This window comes from Camellia sinensis, chromosome 8 (assembly GCF_055761805.1).
Source record: "Camellia sinensis isolate YWXY chromosome 8, ASM5576180v1, whole genome shotgun sequence".
NCBI lineage: Eukaryota > Viridiplantae > Streptophyta > Magnoliopsida > Ericales > Theaceae > Camellia > Camellia sinensis.
This window is the reverse complement of record NC_138968.1, coordinates 190927372-190940263: the sequence shown is the minus strand read 5'-3', so window position 1 is coordinate 190940263 and position 12892 is coordinate 190927372. Positions and strand designations below refer to the sequence as shown.

Sequence of the window (12892 nt, the reverse complement as noted above, 5' to 3'; positions counted from 1 at the left end):
CATTTTGAACTTGGCGGGCAATGGTTTGTCGCGGATGGAGGCAACAAAAGGCGAGTTGGCAGTGACTGAGGGCTTGTGCTGAATGTTCTGCATGACCCCTTGTAGTTGGAGCTTCATAGCTCGGAGTTCAGCGTCCCAGAGGGGAATGTTGTCGCCATGGTCGGTCAATGGAGGCTGGACGCTGCTGGCTTCCCCCTCAGGGGCTAGTGGCACGACTGACGGGCGTGGAGGTGGAGGTGGTAGGCTCATGTGTGGAGGAGGAGGGGGTTGTAAACCTTCTGGGTAGAGCGGAGGGGGTTGTGGAGCAGTGTGGCCTGGGGTTCTTTCTTGGTTGGGTGGAATGTCTGGACGTGGAGCGGGGAGGTTTTTTTGGAGTAAAGCATTGATCAGGGCCTGGTTTTGCTCGGCTATGCGGTTAATACTGTTAGTAAGTTCGATGATGTACTATGGTGGGTTGTTTGGATGTGAAGGGTCTGTTTGATGATCGGTGGTATTATGGTGGGAGGTCATGGACCTAGTCGTGACCATACACCTGGACGGGTGAGAGGAAAAGGTAACGGTGAGAAAGGAGAGCTCCGGCGATAGTGAACACAACTAGCGCACGAATAAACCACAAGGTTCCCACAGACGGCGCTAACTGATAATGCAGTCCGTCCTGGGTGGATGGGTCGGGCTGGTCCAAGCTCTTCAAGTTCCGATTCAGCGCGGATGATTCCACCAGATGACCTGCAAGCAAGTCCAAAGGGGAGCGGGGTAGTCCCCTAGTGAACCCTCCGGCGAGCGAATCAGTAGTGGAAGAAGGAAATATATATAGAGAGAGAGAGATAGAAAAACTTAACCTTCCTCTTGTCTTCCATTCTTGCTTATATCCTTTGGTAATCATTTCACTGTCTCTTGTGACGTGCCCCCTTCCGCCGAAAGCCTGTGCCGTAGCTTACCTTGTTCAGGGTAAGGGGGCTCTGTTCCGACGGGGAGGTGTTGTCGTAATAAATGCTGTGATGGGCTGCATTAATGGTGATGTGTTGTGGCAATAACTCTGCAGATCTTTGTTTGCTGATGTGGCCTGTGTTTCACTTGCCATGAGCTCGAATGCCATTGGTCCTCCATGTCCAGATGGCTTCCAGCTGTCCTGGGCTTTGCCAACCGGGTTATGCTATGGGTCCCAAGCGATGGGTTTGGGGTGGTTTGCTGTGGGCCGTAAGCCTTGTGGGCCGTAAGCCTTGTGGGCCTATCCATGTCATATATAATGATAAAATTACTTAAATTATTAATTAAAATATATTTTTAACATCATTAAAAATTAGAGTAAGCGACTTAATGATTTATTAATAAAATAGACGATTTGCTATGAAATTAAAAATCTCAAAGGTATAATGTAATTTTCAGAATTACAGAAGTCGATTCGTAGGAAATTACCTTATTGCCCTTGAGGTTTCTAACAAATAAAATAATTACATCTATGTGTTTTTGAATTTATTTTTTTAGGATACATATTTATATTTTAAATATTTATTTATTTATTTTAATGTGCATTATATTTCATACATCTATGTGTTTTATTTTTTTTTATATTTTTAATATATTTTTTAAATATTAAAATTTTTTAAAATTTTAATTTTAATTTTAAATATATAGTTTTTATTTTAAATATTTTATTTTATTTTATAAATATATTTTTAAGTATTTTATTTTTTTGTTATGCGTTTGGTTACGATTTAAATGTAGAGTTTTGAAAGTAGTGTGGAGTGTTGAGTTATGTGTTTAGTTATGAGGTTTGAAAATAATTTTTGAATTGAGTTTTGAGTTATGTGTTTGGTTACAATTTGGGTGTGGAATTGTGTTTTGAGTTTAAAATATTAAAATTAAAAAATTAAAATATTTACAAAATAAAATAAAATATTTAAATAAAAATTATATATTTAAAATAAAAAATAATTTTTTTAAAACATTTTTTAATATTTTTAAAAAATAAATCTAAAAATACTGTTCCAAACACTCTAAACTTATCCTCCAATCCAAAAATATTTTTTAATATTTTTAAAGGGAAGGGCAATAAAGTAATTTTTGAAGGAAAAAGTGACACCGTTTAGTGATTTTTGACAGCAGGGGGAATCTTGATATTGTCAGGTAAAGCAAGGGAGGTTACTGTAATTATTCAAACTACAGGAGAGGTCCCTGTATTTGTCAGAAACCTTAGGGGAGGTAAATGTAATTTACCCTTAATTAAAATATATTTTTAACATCATTAAAAATTAGAGTAAGTGACTTAATGATTTATTAATAAAATACACGATTTGCTATGAAATTAAAAATCTCAAAGGTATAATGTAATTTTCAGAATTACAGAAGTCGATTCGTATTTTAATCAAACTTTAGGGACGAGATTATTTGGAATAATCTAAATAATTAAATTTTTTAATTTTTTACGAAAAAATCTGTAAAAAATAAAAAATAATAATATGACCTAAAAAATAAAAACAATAATGATTGATGTAGTTTTGACAATTTCAAATCATTTGAACCATATAAATTATACCCCTTAAATATTTTTCAAATAAAAAATATACTTTTATATAGTGTAGCCAAACAAGCCTATTCGAGTAAAATTAAGGAGACAGGTAGTTGCAAAAAGGACAATATGATGCTGAGGTGGCGATTACACGTGGAAACATAGCTAATGAGTTGTTGGGCATGTAGAGCGCGTCTATTGATTTACCACACACCCGCGCGTATAGATTATCTTTGTCAAATGCGTCACCACAGAGACAGTACCCTATTAACTGGCCTCCATGCCGCCTCATGGTCTTAGCGTGTTCTCTCACCCCCCTCCTTCTCTCTCTCCCTTTGCTCTATAACGAAGCAAAAAAACGATCCTCTCTCTCTCTCTCTCTCTCTCTGCATTACAATTGACGAACAGTCAAAGCTTGAATAAGCAAAGAAACCCATTGAAATCTCTGGTTTCTACAGGTTTGTACTTGTAAATTCTCTCCAATCTCTCGTTTTCTTTTCTGGGTTTCGATTCATTTACATAGTAGTGCAATGGGATAAACAAAGAGACCCATTTGAATCTCTGGTTTTCACAGCCTTGTAGTTGTAAATTATATTTCAATCTCTCGTTTTCTCTTCTGGGTTTTGGATTCATTTACATAGTACTGGAATAAACAAAGAAACCCATTTGAATATCTGGTTTTTACAGCCTTGCAGTTGTGAATTTTATTCAATCTCACGCTTTCTCTTCTGGGTTTCAATTCCTTATGCAGATAGAGATTGGAAAGATTTGCAAGTTTTGCTGCCAACGCGTATTGGTTCTGTCACTGGGCTATTGTTATTTGTTTGCGTAAATTGATCTGAATATCTGTTTCTGGATTCAGTATTCGTTACTGAATCTGGGTTTATAGATTTTTATTGAGGTTTGTTGAATGAAGTGAATTTTTGGGGAAGAAAGAAAGCCGGCGATTCGTTTTCTTTCCCAAGTTTGCGATCTGTGCAGAAGAATATGTCTAGTTTTGTGGGTGTTCTTGTTTCTGATCAATGGCTTCAAAGCCAGTTCACACAGGTTGAACTTCGTAGTCTCAAATCCAAGGTATTATTGGAGTATACTTGAATTCTATTGTTGATTTGATTTGAGGAAGTTAGTTGATAGTTTCTGTGGCAGAGCAATTATATATAACTGTGTTATTGTTTTTGTTTAATTTGTAGTTTGTTTCAATAAAGAATCAGAATGGTAAAGTTAAAATTGGGGATTTGCCACCTTTAATGTTGAAACTGAAAGCTTTGAGTGAGATGTACAAGGAGGAGGAGATAAGGGAAATATTGGGCGAGTCGGGTTCTTCCATGGATGATGAGATTGATTTTGAAGGCTTCCTCAGGGTGAGTTATTGTGATAACTCTGTATTATTTCAGTTTATTGTATTTTTTTATTTTATGTATTTGGTGAATAACATTGGCCTAATAACCATGGGTTCAAGTCTCGGGGCAAAGTGCACTAGGCAAAGGTTAGATGAGGTGTGTACCTAATCTTTCCTCTCCCAAACCCTCCCAAACACACATTAATGTGTAATAATTGGGTGGCGTTGTTTTTGTTGCTTTTTTTTGTGTGTTTGTGTGTGTATTTGGTGAATGAAATGTAGTTTTATGAAAAGAAGAATCGAAGTAACTGGTTTTTTAGGCTTCAATTTTACTTGCACACAGTTGAGGTGTTGATTTTATCTATTGTATTTCATATGGGAATAAGTCTGGATTGTACTGGAGTTCAGAGCTTGGTAAATGACATGTGTATTAACTGCATTGAAATTGAAAGGACAGACGTATGTGAATTTACAATCTCGAGCTCCAGCAAAATTAGGCGGTGCAAAGAACTCATGGTCATTCCTCAAGGCTACCACAACCACCCTTCTTCACACCATTAGTGAATCAGAGAAATCATCTTACGTTGCTCACATCAACAGCTATCTCAGGGATGACCCATTTTTGAAGCAATTTCTTCCAATAGACCCAGCTACAAATGCTCTATTTGATCTTGCAAAAGATGGAGTTCTTCTATGGTACTTAATCAGGGTCTGCTTTTTAGTACTCTACTTTTTTATGTCACTGCCGAAGGCTGACAATTTGGGGTGGTTTTAATGTATTTTATGGCTTAATGCAGTAAACTCATCAATGTTGCCGTACCGGGCACAATAGATGAGCGTGCTATCAATACCAAAAGGGTACTCAACCCCTGGGAAAGGAATGAAAATCACACCCTTTGTCTCAACTCCGCCAAGGCTATTGGTTGCACAGTCGTTAACATTGGTACCCAGGACCTGATTGAAGGAAGAGTGAGTCCAACTTTTTCAGTACCCATATCGGTTATGTTGATATAACACGAGATTGAGAGTCAGACTTTCTAATTTATTTGTTCATTGTGCAGTCTCATCTGGTTCTTGGGTTGATTAGTCAAATTATAAAGGTGTGCATTAGACTCCATCCTATCAAGTTTAATTATACTTTCATTTTATTCTTCAGAGTGAAAACAAGAAATTTATGAAGATGGTTGGGGTCATGTGATAACCACAGAGGCTAGAGCTTCTAGTTTAGAAGATTCATTGTTTGCTCAAATTTCTTTCACTTCCTCTGTTAATTTATCAATTAACTGTGTCTACTTCAGATCCAACTCTTGGCAGATCTCAACCTTAGGAAGACACCGCAACTTGTGGAATTGGTGGAAGACAACAATGTAATTAACTATTAGTTGCTCATACTTTTGAAATTTAGCTTGTACATTTTGGTTTCAATCTATGGGGGATATGGCATCATTGTGGATCATATACCTTTCAGGATGTTGAGGAGCTTATGGGATTAGCCCCTGAAAAGGTCTTGTTGAAGTGGATGAATTTCCACTTGAAGAAAGCAGGCTACAAGAAAAATGTGACAAATTTCTCTTCTGACTTAAAGGTAACTAGCACTCATATATGTCTAGTAACACTGGAATTATTTAAATCTTAAACAGTGGCATATTTAATTATACATTGTTCAGATTGAATTGCATGCTTTATAAATTTGTTATTAGAATGCAGCAAGATATGGGGATCAGTGAGGAGCTTATTCAATGGATGTAATAGTTGAAATTGTTTTTGCACCTGAATTTGACTGTTTCCCTGTATTTCTACTCATGACATCCTTTTTGTTTGCAACCAATTAGCTTCTCATTTTGTACCCATGAACCATATGAGTAAATTTTTATGGAAATCTTCTTATCAGTTCTCCGTACCAATATCATGTGCTTTTGCACTGCAGGATGGAGAAGCTTATGCTTATCTGCTTAATGTTCTTGCACCAGAACATTGCAGTCCAGCCACTTTAGATGCCAAGGATCCTGCTGAAAGGGCTAATTTGGTGCTCGAGCATGCTGAGAAAATGGACTGCAAAAGATATTTAACCCCAAAGGACATTGTTGAAGGCTCAACAAATTTGAATCTTGCATTTGTTGCACAAATATTCCATCAAAGGTCGGAAGTGAATGTTTTACTTTTGTGATATAAGAAATTTTTTTTTTTTTGGAAGTAATGTTTATAATTCATTGTGTGTATGGTATGTGCAGAAGTAAGGATGGGGCATTCCCCCCTATCTTAAGACTAAAATGTCTTATCAACCAGAAACAATAAATATTTGTCTCTAAACCAAGTATTCTAGAAGAGAACACAACTAATATGCATTATTACTGATATGAACTAATCAAATTAGTAGGATTTAAATCATCTTCTTTGAGGACCACCTAGCAGTGGGTTCAAAATTTTTGTAGGATGCTCCAAGCAAATCATATCTGCCATTTTAGTTGGCCATTCTCCACTTGCCTTCATGTGCCAATCCTTGCTCTAATATCTTCTTCAATCACCTTAAATATCGTTGCAGTTTCTCTCTTTTTTTTTATGAGAACAGTGACTACTAGAGGTGGCTAACTCAACCTGAAATCGTGAAACCGTCCAATTGCACCCATTTAAAACATGTTGAAACCTGCCCAAATTCATAAATGGGTGCATCTTGCAAACCCAATTAAAATTGGGTTTAAATGGATCAGACAGAACTAACAAAGCTGGGAAACTTCTCTTCGATCAGCGATACCTTCACCAGCAACTCCACCATTGCCACCCTACCACTACCTCCACCATCACCATCTACCATCTATTGACATTTTTAAAAAAAAATCAGGTAAACGGGTTGGACTCCAATTCTACCCAACCTGTTTATTAAATAGGCAGGTTTGGATTGAATTGTTTTAAATGCATAATCTGTTTTGACCTGCCTGAACCGGCCCATTTGTCACCTCTAGCGAATAACTTCTTGTTTCTCTTCCTCCGAGTTTGGAACACAATATCTGCTAGGGAAAGCTTGTACACTGAATTTTTAAAGTTCGTTTTCCTTGACCAGGGTAATTCATCCTCCCATTATTGGGGGGTTCTGTTGACCTCATTTCTTCTCAAAACTTCTTTTCAAATTCAGGTAGAGTGAGGACAGATTAGAATAAATGCTGCTGAAACTCTTTAAACTGGCTTCATGGTGAACATGTTGAGTCTAAACTGTCAACTTCCTTTCTGTGTTTATACTAAAAGTCATTGGTTTCATAAAATGTGGCTCTGTCTTGCAGGAATGGCCTCTCTACAGACAACAAAAAAATTTCTTTTGCAGAGATGATGACGGATGATGAGCAAATGTCTAGAGAAGAAAGATGCTTTCGCTTATGGATCAATAGTCTTGGGACAGCTACTTATGTTAATAATATGTTTGAGGATGTCAGAAATGGGTAAAATTTTCTGTTTCCATGCCCATAATTATAACTTTTAAAGATCAATCCATAACATCTGCAGAAGTACTTTTCTATACTAATTGATTCTATAATGACAGTGGTCAGTATATGCTTTATTTGTTTTTTATTTTTATCTTTTGCTTTTCACTAATTAACTACATTTTATAATTATTTCTGAATATTTCCATGAAATGTAACAATAACCCCTGCTTGATATTTTCTTGATCAATTAATAATACTTGAATTATTCAACAGTATGCTTTTGTGGCTTTAAGTTTTTCATTTCGACTGTAATGAATGAGTGCTTTTGAACTCAATGTGTACCTCTCATGTATGCAGATGGATACTTTTGGAAGTGCTAGACAAAATTTTTCCAGGATCAGTTAACTGGAAACAGGCAACAAAACCTCCTATTAAAATGCCATTTAGAAAAGTGGAGAACTGCAACCAAGTTATAAGGATTGGAAAGCAATTTAAATTTTCCTTAGTGAATGTTGCGGGAAACGATATTGTACAAGGGAATAAGAAGCTCATACTAGGTAATGCGCTCCATCTCAACCTATTCTTAGAAGTTTAGGAGGAATTATATGGCTTTCATAGATGTCTGCCTGATTTTGTCTTTCTTGGTTTGCCAGTCATTGTTCTTCATGCTTGAATTTGTTATTGTGCTAGTAAAAGTTAATTTTTCGGATTGATTTTTATCTGCTTTATGTGTCCTTGCATTATGGTCCAAGTATGGTATTCCGTTTCCATTGCCTAATTGACTTCAGATCTCACTCTGTTAATTTGGATTTTGGTATTCCTTTTTGCCCTTTTAAGTGCTCAGTTTGAACTTCTTGTGTTTTGTTGCTTATTGCATTACATTTTGGTTCTCCTGCAGCATTCAGCCAGTGAGACCCAATTTTGGGAGTTGAGTGATTGATTCTAGCTTGCCGCTTTTCATTTCCCCTGTTTCTGTTTTTTTTTTTTTTTTTTTTCATTCTCATTCTCATTTGCACGAATATTCTCTTAACGAAAAAAAATGTTTTGATTTGCAAAAGAAGGTTTTGTTTTATAAACTGCAGTTCTAAAATGTGTTTAACAAGTCAGATGCCAATTATTGGTGTGTACATGTTTTTATTTATTTATTATTTTTTTTATGAAGTGTTATTATCATCCAACTTTTGCTATTTATCTATGGTAGATAAGCTTTTTTTTTTTTTTTTTGGAAATATCATTTTAATCATTCAGATTTCCAAAGTACCATATATATAGCTGTAACAGTTAACAGGGAAAATAATTGCAGAAAACTCAAATTATAATAATTAGATATTTATCTGGGGCTGCGGCCAAGAACCCTGGCTTGCTTGTTAGTTTCTTCGCAGAAAGCAAATGAGAGCTCTTTTACTGACACCCTATTCTTCAGCAGTTTTATCTTTTAGTGGAACATAAATGTCTATAACATCCTTGCTTCGGATTATTCATCATTAAATGCATAAATAAATAGATGAAAGATCAACCGCTTAATGATAGCTGATATGCAGTAGTTAGTTGTCAACAATGGGGAGAGAATACTGCGATTCAAGTATAATTTCTTGTTATCTTTGTGTCATCTTTTAGAGTTATTTTAAGTTAGTGTTTGATAACTCAATTATTAAGTGAAAATTAATTAAGTTTTTATGATAAGCACACGTTGTATCACTTTTATTTGACACTTAAAATATAAGCCAAGTTAAGAAAACTTTTAGTAGTAGATTTTTTAATGTTGATTGATTTCTTAATTGCTTATACAGAAGCATCGATGTGCACCGTTATGACCTTGCCACTGCTGCCACATCACCACTCCGACACCCCCACCCCCGCTACCACCATCATCAGGCCACCGCCTACTACCACTGCCACCACCATTGCCACTGTCACTGTCACTATCACTATCACTATCACGTCTTACCATTGCCACAACCCTCCACCTCCCCCACACCAACCCTCCCTCCACTATCATCACAACCATTATCCCTTCACCTCCACCACCATTGATGTTGGTGCCGTACCCACTTGAAGTTCAAAACGCTCAATTTTTTTTGGGTACTTTTTTCAGCTTTCCTGTGGCAATTGATGCGGTGCAATATGCTTCAACTTCTGAAGAACTTGAGGTCCCGCTCTCAAGGGAAGGAGTTTACTGATGCCGATATCCTGAATTGGGCAAACAAAAAAGTGAAGAGCAAGGGCAGAACTACTCATATCGAGAGTTTTAGGGTTAGTAAGTTTTACATTGATTTCTTTATTAATTTTTATTAATATATAAATTATGACTGACTGGTGATATTGCGGGACTGTCATTCAGGATAAGAGCCTTTCAAGTGGATTATTCTTCCTCGAACTTCTCAGTTCGGTTGAGCCAAGGGTTGTCAATTGGAACCTTGTAACCATGGGTGAAAGTGGTATGCATTTTTTTTCAAGTGTAAATTTGTATTAAAGTTATTAGCTTTGTTTTGTTGGCTTAGGAAATGGTGGACCGTGGACCCAAAAAAAAATGAAGAGAAAAAGTACTATTTTTTAAAAATAGTCCCAATTCTTAATAATTAAGAACCTACTAAAGATTCACCTCTATGAATCACGGACACGGACACGGACATGCAAACAGACACGGACACGAGACACGACAATTTTCAAAAAATTGGGACACGGACACGGCAGGGGACATGGCAATTTTTTTTTTAATAAATATATATTTTTTAATATACGTTAATTATTTTACTTATTTATTATATTTTTTAAATAATGTGTTTTTATAAATTATTTTATTTTATTTTATATAGATGTGTTTTTTAATTAATATGTATAAGTAATATATATTATTTCTAAAATAATATTTTCTTAATACTATCTTATATATATATATATATATATATAAAAGATAAGAGAGTCTATAGATCAGTTCAAAAAAAAAAAAAAAGAGTCGATAGAGAAGGCGAGAGCGTCAGAGAAGGCGCGAGTGAGACGCGAAGACTAGAGACACGACCGAGAAAGAAGACAAGAGACGCGAGCGAGAGAGAAGATCAGAGACGTGAGGGAGAGAGAAGACGCGAGAGACAGAGAGGGCGCGGGGGAGAGAGAAGGCGAGAGAGAGAGAGAGAGAGAGAGAGGGGCTTACGGTGGATGTCGATTTCAAGTCGGCGACTGAGTTCGAGTCAATTGGATGCCCTTCGATTGATCGGCAACTGAGTTCTCTCCTTTGTCTCTCTCTTCTCGTCGACCGTGTCCCATGGCGTGTCGTGTCCAGATTTGGACACGCGTGTCCCCACCGTGTCTCTGTCATGTCCTTTGCAAAAAAATAAATTAAATTAAAGGGACACGCCATTTGACGTGTCCCCGGTGTCTCCCCGTATCCGACACCGCCACGGCTTCCATTTTGGCGTGTCCATGCTTCATAGATTCACCTAAAGCTTACGTGGTTTACATTTTGTGGAACCATTACAGAAAATATTAAACAAAGGAAATGGTTAGGGTTGAAATCCATTCTGATTACTTTTCATCATCAGAAATTAAATGGGTAGATTTTATGTATGGATGGATGGAATTGAATTCTCTCTCTATCGCCTACAAATGTTACTCAGTAGATGTTGTATTATGAGAAAGGTTTACAGAAGCAACATAGTGACTTGTTTTTATTGTTGTTATAGATGAGGAGAAGAAATTGAATGCCACATACATAATCAGTGTTGCACGTAAGCTTGGATGTTCGATTTTCTTGTTGCCTGAGGACATCATTGAGGTGAGATTGCTATTTTGATAGGTTTGTAAATTTGCTCGTCCATTAATTTCATGTTTGAATGCAAAAATTCTTTTTTTTTGACAAACTATATTTACCGAGATTAAATTGTTCTACTGTGTTTAATGAGATTAAAATTTTCCTGTGCAAAATTTTGAATTGAATGAAATCAAGAAATGGATATATAGAGGACAAACATGGATGGGCATTATATTTGACTGAAATTCTCATGATGTAATGGCAGGTAAATCAAAAGATGATCCTTACTCTTACAGCCAGCATCATGTATTGGAGCCTTCAGCAACCAGTGGACGAGTCCGAGTTATCTCCATCCTCTGCTACTTCTGGTACTCCTGATGCATCCCCGGCACAATCTGTTAATGGCGAAGATGAAAGTTCTTTGGGGGGCGAAGTCTCAAGCTTGACCATTGATGATGCGGGCTCTGATACTACAGTCTCCTCACAATTTGAAAACGAGGACACACTTGTTGCTTCCGATAATAGAGTCTCATCACAAGTTGAAAATGGGAACAAGCCTATCATCGCCTCTGATGGCAGCGTCTCCTCACATGTTGAAAATGAGGAGACTTCAGTCCCCTCTGGTAATGGAGTGTCGACACAGATTGAAAATGAGGACACTCTTGTTGAAGAATGATCGAATTTGAAGAGTAAAGGGAAAAAAGAAGGAGAAATTACACTGCCATTGGTTAGGTGGCTAAAGTGATGAATAATCTTTTATTCAAGCAAGACATATACATGACCATAGAATATAGTGCTTGTGATCCAAAAAGAGAGAGAAAAAATAAAAATAAAAATAAAAATAAAAATAAGACTTTTGTATAGTTTAGAATGTGCTTTTTTTTCTTCTTTGGTTTTTGTTTGCCCCTTTTCTCTTTTAACTTAATAATGTAAGTAGATTTTACCAATTTAGTTTTTTTATTTATTATATTGGTTTATTTTATTCATGTTAATTACATTTATTCCCTGAATACAATAAGAATGTTATTTGCCTCCAATTTTTTAGATATCCTATCAAATGCCCATTGAAAAGCTTACAATTTGCTGTTTTTGTCATGAATTGTTTATACAACTCCTCTTCCATTTCAAAATAAAGGGAGAATAAAAAGGAACAAATAAGAGTAATATTTCATTTCAGTAGATTGTGTGTGAATGGCCTCTTGTTTATTTTTTTTATTTATTGATGATGAAGGTCCGCTATGTTACTCAATACAATATTTTGTATGTTTTATTGGGTATAATATCTTATTAATAAATTTTAAACCATACATATTGATTAAAAATATGGCAAGTTAATTATTAAATTTTGAACTTGAATGCAGTAAAGTTATCATTTTCAATTCCTTAATTACTGGTTATTTGGAGAATTAATTATTTTAGTTTATTTTTTGACTTTTTACTAAAAGACAAATAGAAAAATAGAGATAATATTTAACTGTTTTTTAGTAAATTTTTAGTCATTTTAGCCAATTGCCCAAACAATTCCTTATCTTTGCATCAATCAAAAAGAAAAAAAAAAAAAAAAAAACCAAATCAAAATATCCCTGACACAAATACTGAAAGAGGTCAGACATAATTGTCAAGTTTTTTATTTTTATTTGCATTTATTATTATTATAAATTTATATATACACTTTATAATTATAAAAGAAAATAATATAATTTTATATTTTCTAAATCATAATTAGAAAAAAGAAATCATAATCAAACACAAAAAGTTATAAATATCTTAAAATAATGTTATAACTAAAAAAAAAATGATCATCACTAAAAAGGAAATGCCATAATTAATAATACATATGATATAAGGATATGTATAATAGAATTCTCCTAAATTTGTGA

At 35.4% G+C, this 12892-nt stretch overlaps 1 protein-coding gene across 1 annotated transcript; it reads left to right on the top strand.

Annotated features, from left to right (window-relative positions):
* Window positions 1-2785: 2785 nt before the first annotated feature.
* LOC114268700 (fimbrin-1-like) lies at window positions 2786-12049 on the top strand. The gene is made up of 15 exons (XM_028209911.2): window positions 2786-2967; window positions 3261-3583; window positions 3700-3870; window positions 4306-4544; window positions 4646-4817; window positions 4910-4948; window positions 5147-5215; window positions 5317-5433; window positions 5776-5987; window positions 7124-7279; window positions 7622-7821; window positions 9360-9517; window positions 9606-9702; window positions 10945-11036; window positions 11278-12049. Exons 2-15 carry the CDS (start codon window positions 3497-3499, stop codon window positions 11686-11688), a joined length of 2220 nt encoding a protein of 739 aa, XP_028065712.2. The 5' UTR covers window positions 2786-2967; window positions 3261-3496; the 3' UTR covers window positions 11689-12049.
* The last annotated feature ends 843 nt before the right edge of the window (window positions 12050-12892 follow it).

Coding starts and splice junctions, on each gene's coding strand:
- LOC114268700 (XM_028209911.2), top strand. CDS start 3,497: ATGTCTAGTTTTGTGGGTGTTCTTGTTTCTGATCAATGGCTTCAAAGC. Junction 3,871..4,305: donor ATTTTGAAGGCTTCCTCAGG/GTGAGTTATTGT, acceptor TTGAAAGGACAG/ACGTATGTGAATTTACAATC. Junction 4,545..4,645: donor AAAGATGGAGTTCTTCTATG/GTACTTAATCAG, acceptor GGCTTAATGCAG/TAAACTCATCAATGTTGCCG.